The sequence below is a fragment of the Vulpes vulpes genome, chromosome 1, assembly GCF_048418805.1.
Source record: "Vulpes vulpes isolate BD-2025 chromosome 1, VulVul3, whole genome shotgun sequence".
Classification (NCBI taxonomy): Eukaryota; Metazoa; Chordata; class Mammalia; order Carnivora; family Canidae; genus Vulpes; species Vulpes vulpes.
The window spans coordinates 57,894,048-57,915,781 of NC_132780.1; the positions used below are offsets into that span (position 1 = coordinate 57,894,048).

The 21,734-nt window shown below is 40.8% G+C and overlaps 1 protein-coding gene across 5 annotated transcripts in view; it reads right to left on the reverse strand.

The window, feature by feature from the left end:
* The window catches only part of NKAIN2 (sodium/potassium transporting ATPase interacting 2), a 953,766-nt gene that overhangs the window by 11,015 nt on the left and 921,017 nt on the right, over positions 1 to 21,734 (reverse strand). For all 5 annotated transcript variants that reach the window (XM_026013431.2, XM_026013429.2, XM_072765070.1 and 2 more), the window contains one exon: positions 15,989 to 16,049. In XM_026013431.2, the coding sequence (XP_025869216.1) occupies positions 15,989 to 16,049 (61 nt within the window). The remainder of the gene's footprint in view (positions 1 to 15,988; positions 16,050 to 21,734) is intronic.

A 21,734-nucleotide genomic window follows, 5' to 3' on the forward strand; every position in this document is an offset into this window, starting at 1 on the left:
TCTCACTAAAACTGTGGTAGAAGGATTGCCATTGTTCTGCTAATTCAGATCATCTGGAGCCAGAAAGAGGCTCCAACAGCAGGTGACTCAGAACCAACATGAGAAAAGAGGAGGATCCGAATGTAACCAGGATGGATTGTTACCATTGCACTCATGAGGAGTGCAGTCACATTTAAAAAACAATCAAAGGGCATATTCTCTGTTGGGTATTTTATAAACCTGCCTGAGTTCACAGCCAAGGAAATTATGAAAGGTCAGTTTCCACATATTTTCATTCTTGCTAATTGTTTGGATGTCTTCCTAAAGGCCCAAGGGTGAGGAGCAGACACAAGCTGGTCCCCACTAACTACTACAGTCAATATTGGTGTGATCCATGTAGACAGGCTCAATTCCTTGCACTTTTGCAGATGGTGCTTCACCCACATCTGGAACTCTTTTGGTGTCACATGGGTACAGAGCAGAAGTAGAAGAAACCATTTTTTTTTCTTCCTCAAAAAATTGAGTCACTGGGGTTTAACTTACATTTTTAGAATACCCTTAATACCCCTTTGGTCTGCTTTCCTTTTCTTTTACATAATGACATTTATTTAGGCTCCAAGGAGAGTACTCCATGCTGTAAAACTTTTCTGGGCAATAAGGGTCCTAAAAACACCTGACAGGTCCTTTTTCTAAGTAACTATGATGGTGTCTAGACATTTGGCTCATGGCTCATCTCTGCACTATTTAGAAAAGCCTGTTTTTTTGTTCCTCAGGAATCTCCTTATTTCCTGAAAATAAAAATAAAGTGCCAGACAATTGCATAATACTTAAGAGTTTCTAAAGCCCTTTTAGGTGATATCAACTATCTTTACAAAATTACTGTGAAGTGGATAGTCTTTCTAGAAAATTTACTCTTTCATCTTCTTCTCATCTCCAACCTAATATTCTAGGAATATTCAGATGTGAACAAGGTTCAAAGCAAAACCCCTCCTAAGATGGGTTTTTCAGTGATGGTTACTAATGAGATGTCTTGGTTTTTGTGTATCATATCTTTCAGAGGAGATAAGGCGAGCATCCTTAAAGGTTTAGTTCATTTCTTCTGTGTCTAATAACTTATGCAGGATACCATATAAACATTTAAATGATCCTTTTTTTCCTGAAAATTACTTATATTCTCAGCCCCATCTCATATAACTCTGATTACAGTGGTGTCTTTCAAAATAAGGAGGTGGGTTTTCTTCATAGCTACTTGGAATATTGCCTGTTATCTGCTTATCAGAAAACGTGAAGGACAGGAATTACTAATGGCCTGGATTAGGATTAGGGGAATGAGAAAGAAAAGATGACCATGAATTCAAGATATGTGGAGAAAGAGGTAGAAAACATTCCCCACGCCAAGCTTTTGAATATGGGGAAGGAGAGGAAAAGGCAAGATTCAATGTTGAACTCAGACATTTGTTGACTAGGAGAATGCTGTTGCCTTTAATAGAACAAAACCAAATGTCAGGGAGTTGGTGCTGGGCTTCATTTGGAAATGTAGTTTGTAAGTGATAACTGGCACATACAAGAGGCAAGGGTCAGGACATTCCTATAAAAAGTGAAACATAACGTGAACTTGTGGAAGGTCAGGTGGAGACCTGCTGAGATCTTTAGAGATTAGTTTCTCCTGACTCAACCTTATTGGGCTTCCCTGGAATGCATCTATCTCCATCTGACATCCTGTAATCTACTTGTTTCTTTGTTGATCCCATTGCTATAAGGTAAACTGGGTGAAATTTACTGTTTCCTACAGTAGCCCAGAACCCGGAACAGTGTCTTGGCTCCTGGAAGACTGTGTTAACTGAGTGAACTCTCTATAAACCTAATAGGCTGTAAAGAAAAATGAGGCAATCATTGGAGCATGGAAGCTGTTGGTGAAATTCAACTGCTTTTATTCTTTCCTCCTTAAAGCCTTCAATGATAATAAAGAGAAGACCCTTTCTGGAAGACCTAGAATGTTAGTTGTTGTGAGATAAAAAAGAAAAGTTTTTGAATACCAATGGGAAGACCACCACTGTGGTCTCTTTGACCTAGAGGAGTAGAGGGAAAGAGGCTAAGACATCATCAACTTCAAAGTGAGACTGTTGAGAGAGTCATTCATCAAAGAAAGCTATCGAGTGCCACAGATGTTGATAATTGGTAGGAAAAACATTATTCTCGGGACGCCTGGGTGGCTCAGTGGTTGAGGGTCTGCCTTTGGCTCAGGGCGTGATCCTGTGTCTGAGGATCGAGTCCCGCATCAGGCTCGCTGTGAGGACCCTGCTTCTCCCTCTGCCTGTGTCTCTGTCTATGTCTCTCATGATTAAATAAAATATATTTTTTTTTTAAAAAAAGGAAAAACATTATTCTCTTTCTGGCCAGTTTACAGCATCTTTTTTTTTTTTCAGTTTATATCATCCTAAACAAAGGTAGACAATGAGGCAGAAGCTGACAAAATAAAATAAAGACTGTGCTTGTTTAATTTTTGCCTCATTGGAAGGATTTCGCCTTTGGTCCTCTGAAGACAACTCGGGAATGTTACCGTTTTCCTTGCAATTGTTACATTTTCTTTCTGCCTTACTTTTCCTACCTGCAATATGGGTGTATTTATAGCTACTGACCTATGGAGACACTGGGAGGTCCAATTATTTTAAATTAGTAAAGTACCATATCAGTTTAATAACTATGAATTAATAACATTAATAATAGTGGAATTTTAAACATTATCAAGTAAGAGAAAAATGCTTTTTGAATAAATATTCCTTGCTAAAATATATTCCCTGTTGTGAGCTTCCCATTTATTCAAACCTCTTAATCATGAACATTTAGTTCAGTAAACCTAAAACTACCTTTTTGAAATAAATGTTGGTAGTGAGGCTTTGTCATATAAAATTGTACCCTGGTTATTAGTGACAAAGCCACTAGTTAACATACTCCCTTTTGGAGACAGAACTGGAAAAGACCATGAGGGGGAATTTTAAAAGGCAGATCACATAAAACTAAGGCTAAATATTTAGAAGAACTCATTGAAAGACATGAAAGAATGTGTGTGGGCCCATGAAAATAGAGTGTATATACATTATCTCTGCAGGTGAGAATTTCAAGGGTACTTATCTCCAGTTGCACAAAAGAAATTTACAGCATAACCAACCGTAGGCCAAATTCAAAAGAACAACCTTCCTCCCACACAGACTTACTTGGTGGTCGCAATTCAGCTTACTGTGGGAGCTTGAGGTGTTTGGTCTGGGCTAAAATCCCTGAGTGGACTTTGTGTTACCTTTTTTTTTTTTTTCCCCCTGATTAAGGAAACACAACCCTTTGCAGGGGTACTTAACCCTGCTGGTGACATAAAGGTCACTAAAGTGACTGTTATATTACAGAGAGATCCTGACAGACGAAGCACACATGGAATAAAATGAGACTCATAAGCTAAATCACTGTAGATGCTTCACTTCCTAACCTTGTTCAGCACATGTGTCTTCTCAGGGCCCGGTCTTCATGTTTCTCTCTTAGTTGTGTTAGAACCAGACCTTCAATATTTTACACTTGGTAACAAACACATTTACATATGCCAAAAAATGAGAGTGAAACCCAATCGCTACAGTAATACCATAGCAGAAGAGATACTTCTTCGGTGAGAAATAGTTTGAGCAACCCCATTAAGCTTTTGGTTTTGAAAACAGAAAAAAAAATATTAGTTCCACTTGACAAAGTATGCTGTCTCTCTGCTCTTGCCTCTTTCTGCCTCTTTGCAGTGAAGGTGGTATTTTAGGGGAGATTTGAAGCAACACATGCTGTGTTTCCGCTGACACCAGGATGTTGCTCTCAAACGAGCCTCCACTATTATAAGATGAAGTAGCGTAAAAATTGCAGACTTTGGAGTCAGAAGACCTGGCTCAGTTTGGATCTTCACTTCCTACCAGCATCATACTCACAAGTAGGTCACAATTGCTCTGAGCCTGACTGTTGTCCTCTCTCAAGTGGGGATAATGAAACCATCCCAACTTCATTGGGTTATTGACAGGATCGAGTGTCATGTGCAATACTTAGATGCATGTATATTAAAGATACACTGTGCATGGATTTGAGATCTCATCTCTCTTTTTTTGGAAGGGATTTATGCAAAGAAAATAATTTAAAATGCATAGTTAGGTTCTTTACTGAGAGGACGAGAACTGGGTGTTAGAATTTACAAACGTATTGTGTGGAATGACACAAGTATTGGGTCATCAGCAGAAGCTGAGGACAGCTGAGGTAGGTCTATGGAAACCCTTCAACTGCCCACTCTGTTGGTTAACTGTGGTCTGACAAGCCACGGAAGAGCTGGTGTGATATAATATAGAACAAAGGGAAGATATTTTTTTGCCTAAAAGACTACATGGAGCTGAGTTTTCATATTTCCAGTTGTTTTGTTTTAGGAATTGCCTTGTATATTATATACAAGGACAGAGAGGCTGGGACCAATCTCTTGGTCTATGAGGTTTATGGTCTATGAGGCGTCAGCCTGTATGTAGGCAAAAGGAATTATCCTGTGGAGTGTGCTAGAATGCAGATCGTGAAAGCTTATCCTCCTGGACCAGGCAGAGAACATGAGCTCAATGCTTGGTGAAGGATTACTCAGGAAGGAAAAGCTTTACCTGTTCCTTTCAGATTTGGGTAGGGTTGTCAGGAGATGACCGCTTTGAAGGTGTCTGGGCCACTTGAATGGAGCAGATTCCCCAAATCTTTGTTTCATTCTCCCCTGTTCGACTTGCTTTCAATCAGGTAGGCCAGGCCTTCCAGCTGGAATCGGAGAGAGCAGCTATTACGAGCTACAGGTGAGCGAGTAGGTCGGGGCCCGACCTGTCTTCTCAGCTGACATCCAGGTGACATGTAGAAGGCACGGCCCGTTTAAATGCAGCAGTTTTCATCAGGGTGCGGGCCCACTTGTGCAGGGAGGCATATTTAGGAAAAGAGAAGAGCCGTGCATGTCTTGCTAATGTCACCTTGGCATCACTTTTGCATCCTCCAGATGCAAAGGAAAATCACCAAACTCTTGAGCCTCAATTGCTCAATTGATCATCTTTTCAGAATGACTGTAGCGGTTTCAGGAAAGAGAGTCCAGTGGTTATCCTAGCATTCTAACCGGCGTTTTGGAAAGCTGAAACTAGATTTGCTATATCGAGCTCTTTAAAAACACTTAATATTATTCCTGTGTGAATTATGGTGTACATTCGGGTCAGTATGGATTGGGAAGTAGTCCCCTTGAACAAAGTCGTGCCTATTTTTGTCAAATTCTACATATGCCCCTGATGTATCTTTTAGATTTCAGCCAAAATGTCATCTCTTCGGGGAAGAATGTTCTAGTCTTCTCACTTGGCTGAGGCACACGGGGATGCATTCCCACCACGCCACCTCCTCCCTTTGCCTGAGTTCTCATCAGGAATGACAGTGGGTGTCTGTGTGAGCTGCATCCTTCCCTCTAACTATCATGAAGGCAAAGGCGGGATCTGCTTGGTTCCTGTGACAAACACGTAGCCAACCAAAGAGCAGTTACTTGATCAATATGTGTTGAAAGAATCTATCTTGATCATCACAGTGAAGCGACGTGGAAAGTATATTTAAACCAGGAGACTTAGGTTCAATTCCCAGGTCTGCCTCTAAATGACTGTTTAATTTAGAGCAAGTCAATTTGAGGGTCCCTCTCCTCAACTGTAAAATGAGGGGATTAAAGCAGCTGATTGCTAATACTGCTCACAGCTCTAGGATCCTGCACGGTTCTATATTTCTGGGGTGAGTTTACAGACCAATGGCAGCAATAAAATATTTAAAATGAGCAAATCTACCCAGGCAGAGTGAATGGGAAAAAAATCAGGGCAAAGGAATTACTTCTCTCTGACTGTTAATACTATGATACTTTAATTTTACTCAGCAAGTTTCCAGGGAGATGAGCTGCTGAGTAGTCTATGCATATACTGTGGAGTCTGTGTAGTATATGCATATTTTATACTTATATATTTACACACAGACACAGCATTTGGAACCTAAGATGTGACGGTTTCCAGTTGGAAAACAGGGTGATGAAAACAAATGTGGGAATTGGGAGTGGGGAGTAGGATTGGTAGGTTTGGAGCCAACTGCAAGAAACACCGTCCCCCCGACTCAATTCACTTTCGAGACGAAGGCGCAAGGATGTGACTCTGTGCTTCCCTTTGCTTTTCTGCTTTTGGGAATTCCTTAACATCAACTTCATTAGTTACAAAGGCAGCAAGCAATCCATATCCAATTTTCTTTCTCGTGTCAGGATTGTTCATGTATAAACCAGGCTCCTTTGTTGGAAAACATTTGCAATTAATCCCATAAACAAACAAACCAAATATGCAAATCTTGCACCGCCTGCCCCAGCCAACCCCACTGACTCTGAGCCTGACCACCATCCATTATACGCAAAAATGAATTGAAATTCCCACTTTGGGCCTAACCTAATTTTCAAGTGATAATAGGCCTGGATTCCCAGAAGCACGCTACGCCTCTTGATAGCAACATCCTAATTTCCTTCCCTGGTAAATGTTTTAAATAAGATTTTAGCACCAAAGGAAATTAACCTTTAAATTAATTGTAATTATAAAATGCCATCGCTGATTTTTGTCTTCAGTCTAATTACTTTCTATTATTTAAACAGACCTCACCTCCTGCGAGCTTTGAGTTTGTTTCTCCTTCACTTGCTGCCACACAATGCCAACCCATCCTCGTGGAGGCCTCCCCAGCCTCCGAGCCTCTGCAGCGACCTCCGCCTCATTCAAATGTCACGCAGGCCTGAGGGTCAGCCCTCTGCTCGCTTAGGTCCAAGGCCCTCTTTCAGAGGCTCCGTGTAAGGCTGCTCTCTGCTCAGGTGTTTCCGTTGGGCATCCCTGGTGGCCATCCCCAGAGCTGCGGGCCTTTTTGTCCTCCTGCCAACGGGGAGAGAGCTAAGCCCGGCCTTGCGTCTCTATTAGGCGCTTCCCAAACCCAAGCACAACTGGACATAATGAAGTGGGCACCTGCCAGCATCACGTATCAAAAGGCGAACGTTGAATGTGGAACCCTCTTGACCAGCAGGCTCTGGAGGGCTTTTAGTGCTCGGTGTCCTGGGCCGGCGCTTTGTCTTGTTCTCATTTGTTCTTTTTCGAGATGGGGCTGTGGGATCCCAGCAACTTTATTTTGTGAGCGTGTGTATCTACACTGTGGTGCTAAAAGCATGCCATTTTCCTGCCACTTAGCTGCTTTCTTTGTCATGTCATTATCAATGCGAGGACAGAGAGATGTGTGAGTCCATTACAGGGGGGCCACGACCTGCAGAACTGGAAGATGAAGCGGTGTCATCAAATTGGAAGGTTTTTCTTTTAATCATTTCTGTAAATGTCCCCACTTCTCCTTCCATTCACTTGCTGGCTTTCTTTTCCATCGCGGCTGATTGAAACAACCTGAAGAATACCAGACAACGTCACTTCTCCCAGCCAGAAATCTCTTCTGCATGGAACACTTCCTTTATCACACCCCAGTCAAAGGGCCTCCTTTTTGCCACTCTGCATATTGTCACCTCGACGTGATTCTCTAGAAACAAGGTCCTGTTTGTTCTGAATCAACAGAGGGTAGGGAATAAATCAGTTTCCTTCCCCTGCATCTTTGACTCGGGGACATGAAATTTATTTAAAGATGGTTACATGTGTGTGTGCATGTGCCAGGGTGTGTGGATGTGAGTGTGAGTACGTATGTGTGTGGGCATAAGCGGGAAGCAGTGGGGTATAATGGAGGGGGCATAGTGAGCAAAAGGGGAAAATAAGGAGTGACCATTGAGGAATCAGACTCAACTTCCACCTGAAATTTCATGATTAAAAACGAAGCTCATGTATTTTCCCTTCAGTGACCACAAGAGGGAGGAATGTAACAGTTGGCAGGGAAAAAAAGAGAGCCGTCCTGGTTAATGGGGAAGACAGTGAAATACAAAAACTGTGTATTTCACTGAGAGGGAATGCTGTTGCCTCTGAGAGAAACTTGGTGTGATGGACAGGAGGCATATGTATACGTCAGCGCTTGTTTCAGGTCTTGATCATTTATTCAGTCTTTTATTTTTTACATATGGCGGCATGTCTCCAGCCCACCCCTTCCTGTCATTTGCTTGGAAGATGGCAAAAGTGCTTCATTATATAATTGATTGTTCATTTACTTACAATAAACTGGGGTCTAAGGAGATGTCACATTTCCCCATCAGTTTCCAGATAGTCCAAGAAACGTTTGCAGAGAGCTGATTGATTTCCCAGATGCTTATTGAGTCCTGCTCCAGGTTGGAGATGGGCTAGATGCTGAGGATACAGCAGTGGTCAAGACAGGTGTGGTCCTGGAGGGCACTGGCTAATAGTCCCTCATCCCCAGGGGGTCAGTATACGCAGTATTGGTGTCAGAAGTTCACGAATGAGCTCAGCGACCTTGGGCAAGTCATTTAATCTTTATGAGCCTACAAAATTAAGGTGTTGGAATGGAGTGGTAGACAGTTTTCCATCATTTTAAAACCTGCCGTGTTCTCAGTCCAAAAGGACTCTCAAGCAGAATCAATAGTTGTAAAATTAAATAAAAGCAGAGCTTCTGAGGTTTTGGGGGCTTGAGGAAGGAGCAAGATGACATCTTTTACCCCGTGCGGCATAGCTAGAGATTAGTAGCATTCGAAATCTGGGGCTCCAGGCTTTAATAATAGGTGATTCCACTCAGAAATGGGGAGTGAATGGCAAGTTTGGGTTTTGTGGGAGGCTAGCAGACGTGGACAAGATTATTTCCCTCAGTTACCTTGAAAATCCAAAACAAATGTTATAAAGAGATGATAAAACAGTACTGTACTAACGATATATTATTCTCTCATTTGATGGCTTGAGTATGACACTCGGAAAGTAAAGCAGATACAACGTTCTCAGAACTCTGTCAATCTGATACTCAAGAATTTGGTGCCTTTTTTTGAGCTGCTAATTGCCTACCCCTTAGGTTATATTTGAGGAGTGATTTGTAAATAACAAGAAGGAAAGTTTAAATTACCAAAAAAAAAAAAAAAAGTATAGAATGACCCTATCAACTGGATAGATAGATAGATAGATAGATAGATAGATAGATAGATAGATAAATAATGGGGGGGGGGAGATGGGAGGAAAGAAGGAAGGAAGGAAGGAAGGAAGGAAGGAAGGAAGGAAGGAAAGAAGGAAGGAAGGACTAGGAACCATATACTACATTGAAATGTTAATGGAGAAACAGAATTCAGAATTAGGGGGTCATTCTAATTTTCTTTTTGTGTAGTTTGTATTTTCTATGCATTCTTCAGTAGATTTTCATTTCTTTATAAATGGGGAGAAACAAATATTTTTATTTTTTATTTATTTAATTTAATTTTTTATTTTTTAATATTTTTTATTTTTATTTTTAAAAGATTTCATTTATTTATTCATGAGAGACACAGAGAAAGGGGGGCAGAGACACAGGCAGAGGGAGAAGCAGGCTCTTCATGGGGAGCCCGATGTGGGACTCATTCCCAGGACCCCAGGATCAGGTCCTGAGCCACCCAGGCATCCCCCAGAACAAATATTTTTTAAAGGAGTAGTACCCCTCCCTGCTGCCACTACTCTCTCCCCCCAAAGTGGGAGTGTGTGTGACTGTGTTCAAAGCACTGCCTCCAAACTCAATGATCCTGACAAACTGGAAAAATGATCAAAACATACGGAAGGGAGTTCAATACACAGAAGTGTAGGCCAGCAGCCTTTAGAAGAAAAATCAAACAAAAATAACAGAAAATTATTAGCCTCAGAGAAGTGAATAATTTCCTGTGGTTTGCTTTTCAAATGAAGGTTTCTATAAATCGATTGTGATTTTTATCCCAAGGCCGCTTGAATTTAGAGAATTCAGGACAGGTTTTTATGCATTTCCTCTTGGCTGGTGGGTTTGCGCTTGAGTGTATCCATACATTTAAACACCTAGAATTCATTTTTCGATTTTTTTTTCAAAATAAGTCCCTGTAGGATATTATTTTTTCATGAAATTCTGTATCTTTCTAGAGGTCATTTGAATATTTAATGGCACTTGCAAATACACGAATCTCTTTTAGAAAAGATAGCGATTCCTTAGACACATGGATTCGTTTTCTCGAGGACCGATGCTCAGTTTTAGTTTAACTATGAAATAAAAAGCTTATGAGAAAACATAATACAAATGGACAAATCATATGATTCTTTTTTTTTTTTTCTGTTCTGGATTGGTGCTATTTTCCATGGCTGCACATCTTCCTTTTAATTGTCACATCTAACAGCACTAATGAGGCAGAGAGAGACGTTTTTCATTCTATCGCTGTAAGTGGACATCCAACTGTGGTGCAGGTGAGCTAGGGAATGAAGACAGAGAAGAGCTACACAGATCATAAAAGGTATGCCAGACCGAAAATCTCGGATCATTTCATTCCTTTCACAGAATATTGTAAAGGCGAATAAGTCGAGGAGAATAGAAAGGACTGGAGGTCACGAGGAAAACTCAGCGTGGTTGGCAACAGATGACACAGGGAAGGGCCTTGCCACAAAGACAGCACAGCAAGGGTCACCTGCTCTCCTGGAGGAAGTCTTTCCTCCGAAGAAATAGCACTGCCTTTTCAGGAACAAATACATGAAAGTACGCGACAATGGTTGCCTCAGTCAAATAGGGTTCAATGTCAAGGCACACCCTCTGGAGCAGGCTCCCAGCCTGTTCTCTGCAGAAGAGCGACTCATCTGAAGGCAGATCACCCCACACCCAGGTAGGAGGTGCTGACCAAGAACTCCGTAGAGAGCGTGGGGCCCGGAGGGTGGGAGGTGGGAAGTAGTATAGCCTGGAGCCTCTTACCCACAAGCGTTTGATGGGTCAACTGCCACTGCTGGCCTCAATCTGCACCTCACAGGGACTATCAAATGTCCTGGAGCCACAGGGTGTGTGTGTGTGTGTTGTGTCTGTGTTTGGATATGGAATGGTCAGAACTAAAATCCATCCCCCCTAATGTATATGTTAAAGGCCTAACCCCCCATATGATTATATCTGGCGATAAGGCCTTTAAAGAGGCAATTGCAAATGAGGTCATAAGGGTGGGGCCCTGATCCAATAGGACTGGCGTCCTTGTCAGAAGAGGAAGAGACGCCAGGGGCATGCCCACACCGAGAGAAGGTCCCATCAGGACAGAGTGAGTAGTCAACCTGCCCATAATTTGATCTTGGATTTGTAGCCCTGAGGACGGTGAGAAAATCAATTTCTGTTGTTTAAGACCCCCCTCACCCCCCCACCCCCAATATGGTATTTTGGTATTGTAGCCCCTAGGCGATTAGTGCATGGGGGCAGGAGTGTCCCCATCTTCCTGCTCTGAGGAAGGAAGAGGCTCTGCTCCCAGGGCTGCTGTTATCTCCAGGAAAGAACAGGAGATGGCAGTGGCGTCCTGCGAGTTGGCCCGGCCAGCTGGCCTGTCTCGCTGTGCCTCTGGCTTCTATAACTGAAAGGTCAGAGATGTCAACTTCAAGGTCTGAGCTAGTTCATTGGGGACAAAACAAACAAACAAACAAAAACAACAACAAAACCCCCCAAAGCCCCCCCAAAAACAAAATCTTTGTATTAAAGCATAGCCATCTTTCTTATCTATTTATCTGTCTATCCTCTATCTACCTATCTATCAAGCTGGGGCTTCACAAAAGTAAATGAGGTACCGTTTACACGGAGAAATAAGGAAACAAAGATTCTCAGGCATTTGGTGTGCCTACGGTCTAACTCCCTCTGGCTCACGGATGACTGATTGCTATTTCGTGGAATGAAGTGGGAGACTTTGCTTCTGGAGCCTGAATCCTTTCCACAGTTTCCCTGGAGGCTTCTGCCTCTGAAGCCCCCTGGCTACACCTGCTGCCAAGGCCTGAAGTATCAAAATGGAGCACAGAGCCGGTCAAGTTTCATACTGACATCAAGAGTACATATCTTAATTTTCCAGTTTCCAAAACTGGGCCCTTGTCTTTCTACTGTGGGTTTTCAGCACAGTTACAGAACTAAAACCACCCCCTGCTCCTCACGAGGCTCCCAGGAATGAAACCTTGTCTAATTTGGCAAGCAGGTGGCTAGCACGTCCTCCCGCCACTCCTGTGCTATCCAATGCTTCCTAGCAGATTGGTAGCAGGGAAGAAAGGACATTTCCCGAGATCCCTTCCCTGTTGACGTATACACTAAATTTCTCCCATTCTTCAGGCCTTACTTTCTGAGAACATTTTTTTTTTTTTCCTCACCAAACCAGAATGCTTTGAAGGAGCAAAATAATTTTTTCTCTGCAATATGATTACCAAAACTTAGACAGAAATCTCAAAACTCTTTTACTCTTGAACATTTAGGTGGTATCTGTAGGTGAGTATACAGACAGTACTGCAGGGGAAATATAAATCCAAAGCACCGTGTTCAACAAATACCTGGAATGTACTTCTGAGTGTAAATGACCACAGGTAATGGACCTAACTGGACACAGAACTGACCCAAATTAGCACTTCCTCCAGACTGGTTACAAGTCCCATGAATGCCTAAGGTGAGTATCAGTCTATTTGGCTATACAGATAAATAAGTAGTTCATATCTAAACCACTGAGCAAAAAGACTAAAAATTGGAAACTTGTTTACAAGGAGTCTGCTTGGGATTTGTAGAGAAAGGCAGATAAGGGGTCATGGTCCAGTACACATAATATAGGCACTATTTTTTGGAGTTTTTTTTTTTTTTTGAAAATAGTTCATTAGATGCTTAAAAGAGAAACCTGATCTTCCAAAAGATATTTGTGACTTCATATCCCTTTGGATTTACATGGTTTTGGCCAAACCTTGACATAGGTCGGAATTCCTTAAACTCTGAATTCTAATTCTCTAGACTATTAAGATTTCTTATGAAAATGGGTTTTGGGTTCAAATGTTTGGGATATTAACTCCACTTTTGATTTCTGTAACTTAATGCTTTAACATTTACAAAATGACCACTGGCTCTGTTTCTATAAATTGATGCTTTAACACCTATAAAATGACCACTGGTTATTCCCAAGTCAACCCTGGCTCGCCTAAACCATCTGGAGACTTTAGGTGCCCCCAGACTATATCCGCTAATAGTCACAGGGAACACAAGTGCAAACTTAGCTAGCCAATCCTAAATCTGTTTCCCCTGCCTTGCCCATTCCTTTCTGAGGAAACCATAATAAAGGTGCTTGGCCAAAAGTTCTGCTCTCTCACTCTGCCCCATGACCCCTCCTAATGACCTTGTATGGTGTTTTTGTGTTTTCTCTGCAGAACTGTTGAGCATCATGAAACTAAAAATCTGTCTAGTTTCTCCCTTTGATTTGCGTTTGGACTCACCCAACATAGTATGGTTGATACAAAATTGTAGATTAGAAAAAATAAAATCTACTTTGCCACAAAACCCCCAGAGTTGTTAATATGTAAATGTGCACTCTAAATTTTTGGTATCTGACATCCTTGGCTTTGGAATCTTTTCTGAGCAATGTATCTTATGAAGCTAGCATTTCTGAGATCCCCTTTGGGAGGCACTCTCCTGGAGAGATACTGATTATCTGTCCAGGAGATTTGGTGTGTCAGTATTTTCTGAAAATAAAAATGCGCTGACATCATTGTGAAATGAAATCAAACATTATAGATTGAAAGATGGCTCAATTCCCCTATGAAATTTGGACTTTCCCTTCACCAGGGATTTGGCACAAAGACACTAAATGATAGTATTAGAATGAACTCACATAGGCTGTGGAGTCCGTATATTTTAAAATCCATAATCTATTACCCTTCCTAATCTTTGAATAAGGCTTTTGTGCATAAGACAAATGCTTGTGAGATATCCTCCCTTGTGCATTCATTAGGTACCTGGATCAACATGTTTAAACAGAACCAGTTGTCACATCCCCATTCTACTTTCCTCAAATGACATTTCCATTTAGTCATTCACTCGTACCAGAAACCCAGGAATCAGTTGGTCCCTTTCTCACGTAGTACCCACCCATCACCCAGGAACCACTCCTTTTCGCATGCCGCTTACCGTATCTGTCCTCTCCATCTCTGATACAGAGATGTCCAGACTCTCATCAACTCGTAGCTCAGTCATTTTCATGATGTCCTAGGTAATCTTCCTTTCCCCAGCTTTGTCCCCCCAACCAAAGTCTTTCTTTCATCCTGATACCAATTTGATTTTTCTAAAGCACATTTCTGATTATGTTATTCTTTTTTCATAAACTGCCTGGCAATTGATTTGCTGTCATGCTGTATAAAATGAAGTCCAAACGCCTCACTCCTCATGACCATTTGTCTACTGACTCACTCATGTTCTCTTTTCCAGTCTTCTCTGGAAATACAGATACAATTCAGCCACAGTAGTCCTGGGGGTTCTGCTTTCCACGTGGCAGGCTGTGATAGGCCGTGGTGCTTTTTCATCTTTTGCCTCAGATCACCATATTCATATCAGCTACCCAACAGTATCTACTCAACTCTCAAGATCATGCTCAAGAGTATCCTTCTCTATGAAATCTTTCCTGGTCTCTTTTCTATCCCCTACAATATATGCTCTACAGAGTTTTATTATACTTATACATTCACATGTTTGTTTTCCCCTACTATGTGGTAAATGCCTAGAGGTTAAAGCTTGTGTGCTACTAATCTTAAAATCTCCAAAGCCTGACATAACACTTGATCTACTGATGAGTGTTACACATTTTTTTTCTTTTTTTTTTGGTGAAAGGACCATCATTTCTTTTAACACACAAATAACATAAACTATGTACTGTATATTCCTGATTTTATATCATGTATTACTGTGATTGAAAAAGCTCCTTCTGTAAATCAGTCAGCCAATACTGATTCTCCCTTTTTTTTTACATTTTTAAAATTTAAATTCAGTTTGCTAACATATAGTATAACACCCAGTGCTCATCCCATTGAGTGCCCTCCTCAGTGCCCGACACTCAGTTATCCCATCCCCACCCACCTCCCCCTCAGCAACCCTTTGTGTGTTTCCCAGAGTTAGGAGTCTCTCGTGGTTTGTCTTGCTTCTTCCTTTCTAGCATGACTGGAAAGTGAAGAAGAAACACATATTTCTCTTTGGAATTTTCCCTCAAATTATCCTGTACAGAGCAGTGGATCTCATCTTCTCTGTCTTGAAATCCCCATCATTATGAATATTTTTGGAAACTGGTAAAAAAAAAACCCAACTCTGATTTTTTCCTCAGAATAAAGATAGCTGCATAGGCAAGTACCCATGATACTACCACGAGCATAGTAGTATTTTTCCAGTCCTCCAATTTCAGATCCATAGGGGGCGAGAAAGAATTGAAACTTTCCATCTGCCATGTTTAGAAGAGTAAAACACAATGGAACCACTTTGAGGCTCAAAAAAGGACACCAGCATCTAAACTTTGGATCACCCAATAGAACTCAATGCCGAGACTCTGACAAAGAGTTATAGCTATTTGCATCAAACTGTAACAGAAAGGAAATACGAACATTTGGTTTCCTGAAAAACATTCCTTGAATTAAGCTGAAGTCTTAAAAATTTTAGGAACGATTCCAAATTGTTGATTGCTGGGAATTTTACTCCTGGATGACACTGATTTGGCAGCAATACTTAATAAGGGTTTATAAAAGGAAAACCATCACATTAACCACACTGAAAAAATCATTTCCGTCTTCCATGCCCCCTTTTTATTCTCTACTGGAACTGTTATAAGAGAAATACATCTTTAAAAATACCTTTAATGACATGAAAGAAATATGTTTTCAACATGGGTGCTTTTCCATTTTTTCAATATGCTGGATACTTTTATGAAAACACTTTAGTCCGATGGATACAAAAGGCTTATTCCCTGTTCCAGTGATGTGTTGGGAGGATATTGTCTGAGAAGTAGGAAGGCTAGGTAGGAGGCAGTAAAGGAGATGCTTTGAACTTGAAAGAAACAGAATAGAGCTTTAATACTTACAGCTGTCCTCTTCTTCAGTTATACATTTCACAACATAACAGGCGTAGATGAACCCTGCCAGCTGAAACAAAACAAAGATGCTTTAGACAAGAGGCAAAGGCAACCGTACTGGACCTCATTGGGGGAGTGCTTCAAAAGCAGACAGTGTATGAGAAGCTAGATTCAGTTTTCCAAAACGATGGTTCCTCAGACCGAATCTTGACTCCATTGTGGATTCTTGATTCAAGTGATGTCTATCTTCTTCCCTGTAAATCAATACATTGCTCTCTTTTCCTCTGAGCTGCGTTTATGTCTAAGATTTGTTAACTGCCAGGCAATCTAAAACAAGTTATTTTAGGTTCTGTAAAACAATTATGGTCATTTATTAATGGAATAACATTTGCACTTGTGCCAATCAACTTCTAATTTAAGTTCATTAGCCAAGAGCCTTAGATTCTAAAATTGGACTCTTACCGACTATCAGGAAAGTGTTTTGAGGGAAAAATATTAAGAGTTTGTGGTATGTTGCATGGACACTTTGTAAATAAAAAAAATGTTTATTTAGACCAGTAACAGGAACCAGATTATACGAAGCACAATTAAGATGACGTATTACAGAGAAGCATGGGGGTGAATGCTATCTATCACAAGGCATTGAATTTGGGATTGCACACATCACATCATCCTTTCTGAAACATACAGCAAATAGGTGCCTATGGTCAGAGAAGTCTTTGCTCGCTGAAATTGCTAAGGAGAACAGCAAAGTTCTTTGATGCCTAGCCCCTCAGGTGGAGTGGTTTTGTATTCCTTCGTATCAGTCTAATATTTATTTACTGGAATTATGAGTGCTGGTGAAAGTATGGAAACTCATATAATTTCCTGATAGTGCAATTTTTCCCCTCAAAACATTCCTGTCTGGGGGAATCCTTAAAGCATGGGACAGTGATGAAGATTATTCTTGACGACAGTTCAGAAAGGCATTGATCTGGCTGAGAACTAACCATCTGTGACAATATTTGGGACACGATTTGGCATGGGAAAGGGGACATTGGGAATTCCTGCCATCTTCCAGCGGGAAGCCAAGGCACGGGGCAAGAGGGAGCCCCTGTGAGAAACCTAATGAAGTTGTTTTCCATTAGCTGACAGTGATCTTTCTGGAAGATGTGAGTGGAACACTTTTAAGTCAGAGGTACGCTGATAGGTATTTAAAGAGCACAGTATTATCTGGAGACAAAGAGGGGTCCAGTTAAAAGAGAAACTTTAGAAAATTCCTAGTTGAGATTGGAGGGAGGAAAAGCATATTCTGGTAGATTCTAGTTGTCTTTCAGAGAGAACTGGCGTGGGATAAAACGGCGGTTATCCTGGCACACAAGACGGGGGATGGATGAGGATAAAAACTGCAACTTATTTTTCAATGGCTTTTGTTTTCAAATCCTGGCTAAGAGGGAATGTCCACCTCCCCCTGCATGTAGTATCTGAACCAGCACACAGAGCTATGAAAGAATACCACTAATATATTAAGTTCTTTTTCTTTTTTTTTTTCAAACATATCTTAGAAAAATCATCAAATCAGCATTTTCTTTTTAAATTATGTGTTGCTAGGGATGCCAGGGTAGCTCAGTGGTTGAGCGTCTGCCTTCGGCTCAGGGTGTGATAATGGGGTCTTGGGTTCGAGTCCCACATCAGGCTCCCTGCAGGGAGTCTGCTTCTCCCTTTTCCTGTGTCTCTGCCTCTCTCTCTGTCTCTCATGAGTAAACAAATAAATTATTAAAAAAATAAATTATGTTTTGCTATGGGCAATGAAATAGTGGTAGTAAGACCTCTTTCCTTTAGAGAATAGAATCATCAGGATTGCTTTTACAGGCTTATTTTTAGAGTACAGGGCAGTATTAGAAACTTGACTTTAGCTAAGATTTGTAAACAAAATTACGTAGTAATTTGAACATTTTTGTGGGTACCGAAGAAATAGACTATACTAATCCTTCTTAATCTTTTATCCACTAGGATCCATGAAAATGCTTTAATCATTGAGTGGGCTAGTCCCAAGGGTATGCTGTCACTAGGACTTGGATTTGACTGTGGCTAGTTAAAGAGGCTGTGGTTTTGGTTAAATCCCCTGGGTACTGCCTATATAGCTCCTTTCCTTCCTCCACAGGAAATCCTTACCATCCTTGGCTAAATGCTATCCATTTATCAATAATTTATCTCTTTTCAGTTTTAAATACTTACTACCTGAATTATCTATAAAGCAGCTTCTTCCTGGTCACAAACTTTTCTTTTGATTTTTCACTCATCACTTCATTACTTCTAAATGAAAATCTAGGTAGAGAGCATTGATAAATTCTGAGATTCAGGGCCAATAAATTTAAACTTCTCATTAAAGTGTCACTAGATTCTGGATTATTAAGTGTACTACTCTCCCAGAATGCAGCCAAGGCATTGTATTCTGCTTACCAGTGATCTTTTAATTGTATTCAGTTGCATTCTTTAACTATCAGGGGAGCTCCTTCGATATAAAAGTAAATCCTGCTGCATTTCATTACAAAAGCTTGCTGATTAAGAGAACTTTAGTTTTTAAATTGGTCACCTCTAAATGCAAATGCAAATTAGTTTCTCCCAAATTAATCAAGATTCATAAGCTTCTGTTATCTTCCCATTTTCCAATACCAGATAAATTTATAATATAATTTTTACTCCATAGCAATTTATGAAATTTACCTACAAAAAGGGGCTTCAAATCATTTGTAACAACTCTGAATGCTTCCTATAATGTGCAACTCCTCTGACTGCTACGTGGACTACAAAGACAAACTAAGCCAGAGTTCCTCAACCTTGGCACCATTGACATTTGGGTTGGGTAATACTTTTTGTAGAGTTTGTTGTGAATGATAGGATGCTTAAGCAGTAATAGCCTACAATCAATCCAGTTGACACCTGAGACAATCAAAAATGTCTGCAGAGACTGTCATGTGTCCTTTAAAGGGCAAAACTGCCCCCAGTTAAAGCCACTGCTTTAGATGGGAGGCAATCCCATCTTCAAAGAATTTGCAATCATGTATCTGGGATACATATATAATTATAGTGTGAGAAAGATGAAGTTAAGTGTCATGAGGAAGGAAGAACCTTGAATGCCTCCTAAGTGACAAACAGTAAACTGTGTGTTTTCATGCATTAGCACATTCATTCCCACCCTTGGAAGAACACCATATGTATTTTTGTAGAGAGGAGGTAAAACGGACCTTGCTTTTCTGGATTATGTTCATCAAGTGGGAGAGGTATGGGTTGTGTTCAGAGAAGAGTCTGTAGTTCCATCTGAGAGTTTGGGGACCCTCCCCCATACCGGAGCAATGGAAATAAAAGTGATGAAGGCAGATTCAGGTATGTACCAAATGGCAAATTTAACTATGTCATTTTCTACACAATACACTTAGGAAGCCCCTCATCTTCATGGATACACACTGGAGTATTACTCAGCCACCAAAAAGAATAAAATCTTGCTATCCGCAACAATGTGGATGGACCTAGAGGGTATTATGCTGAGCGAAGTAAGTCAGTCAGAGAAAGACAACATATGATTTCACTGATATGTGGAATTTAAGAAACAAAACAAATGACCATAAGGGAAGGGGAGGGAAAATAAGATGGAAACAGAGAGGGGGGCAAACCATAAGAGCCTCTTAACTATAAGGAATAAACTGAGGCCTGCTGGAGGGGAGGTGGGTGGGAGGACGGGGTGATTGATTGATGGGCATTAAAGAGGGCATTGGGTGTAATGAGCACTGGGTGTCATATGCAACTGATGAATCACTGAATTCTACCCCTGAAACTAGTAATATAGTAAATGTTACCTAAATTGAACTTAAGTAAAAATTTTAAAAAAAACCCATGCACATCCAAAAGATTAAAAGGGCATGCATAACTTAAAAAAAAAAGAAGCACCTCATTTTCTACTGATAAAGTAGAAAACTTTTCATGGAATACAAATCCTTTCTAACGTGATCCTTAGATTCCTTTCTAGTTTCATTTCTCACCACTCCTAGCCTTGGAATTGATGCCAATAGTAAGCTGTTGGTCGTCTGCCAACCTATATGACGTGGTTTCCTTCTGTTCTTTGATTCATTAACCTACTCTGCCAACAAAGCCTGTGCATGCCCTATCCCCCCCTCCACTACCCCACTCCCGTTTGCACCTCTAGGTAATTCTAACTCATCCCTTAAGATTGAATTAAAGTGTAGAGTTTCCCAAGAACTGGCAATTCTTTCCCAGGATAGGTTGCAGGGTTGGCACTTTGGAAATAGAGCTTGAGAGATTGGAGGGCTTGAGAGGGAATAATGAAGGGGAAGGTGGGAATGTTTTCCAAGCAGAACTCAGGAAAACTCTGGGAAGATGTGGATTATGTTCAGGGAGGAGCAAGTAGCCTGGTTTAGAAGAGTTCGGGCAAGGGTAAGGGTGTAATGGTGCACAAATCAGAGAACACTGACCTGTGTTGTCAAAGTAGATCTGAGTACATGGAATTTAAATAAAATTATCGGGGATCCCTGGGTGGCCCAGGGGTTTAGCACCTGCCTTTGGCTCAGGGTATGATCCGAGTCCCGGGGTCAAGTCCCACATCGGGCTCCCTGCATGGAGCCTGCTTCTCCCTCTGCCTGTGTCTCTGCCAATCTCTCTCTCTATCTGTGTCTCTCATGAATAAATAAATAAAATATTTAAAAAAATCTAATTTTGTTCTTCATTTAAGGATAACTAGAATAATAATGAAAGATACTAGAGGTATTATACTAGGCAAACACACCATCGAACACTTATATATATAAGATACCAAATGAAATATTCCAGTCGTTTTAGTCTTTGGCATTCAAAGCAGAGCTAAACCTAAATCTTTTTATTTTTATTCATCTTTTCACCTTGATACATCTAATAAGATTTGTTCACTTCTAATTCACCTGATAGGGAATTCATATCATCTTGATATCATTACTGTCTGAAAGGAAATGATATTTTCTCTGTATAACTAATCAGATTAAAATTCTTTTTTGTATCTACAAACCAAATTATGATTGCATGTCCCAGAAACTCACTTAGAAGCTAATAGATAAGAGGAAACCAAAGCCTTTTGGTAAGTATTTGAAAAGATCCAATTGTAGTAATTGAAAATTTAACAACCTTAGTGTTTAAATTACTATCTTTTGAATTTCTCTTTCCAGGAAGTTGGAGGACACATAGTTGTCCCTAACCCGCCCTCTAACTACCACTGAAAAAAACAGGACATTATATATATATATATATATATATATATATATATATATATATATATATCAAATATAAGCAGATTCTGAAAAGTGGAAAGAGTGTAGACTGGCTAGGAACCTTAAGATCCAAGGAACAACATGGGAATGGGTTCCTTATTTTTCTTTCATTTTATATATACCAGACCAGGAGCTGAAGGAGCTTACAACTCAGAGATGCCGGTAGGCACGTATCCAGAAGCCCTAATAAAAGCTTGCTCTCTCTAGCCAAAGGACCAGGAAAGGGCCAGGCTAGTAAGACAACATTTTAAGACAATAGTAGCTCTCCTTTAGTCAAACACCATGGAAAATACTAGTCCCTTTCCTCAACCACAGCAGCAAAGAGTTGGGGTGGGGCGGGGGTGGGGAGTGGAGGCTAGAGGCCTCCCATCAGCATGCTGGAGTATCTGAGAAGTCAGGCAGAAAACTTGGACTTGCATTCCTGGAAGGAAGGAGGAAGGCCCTCTCCCTCATGTCAGGTA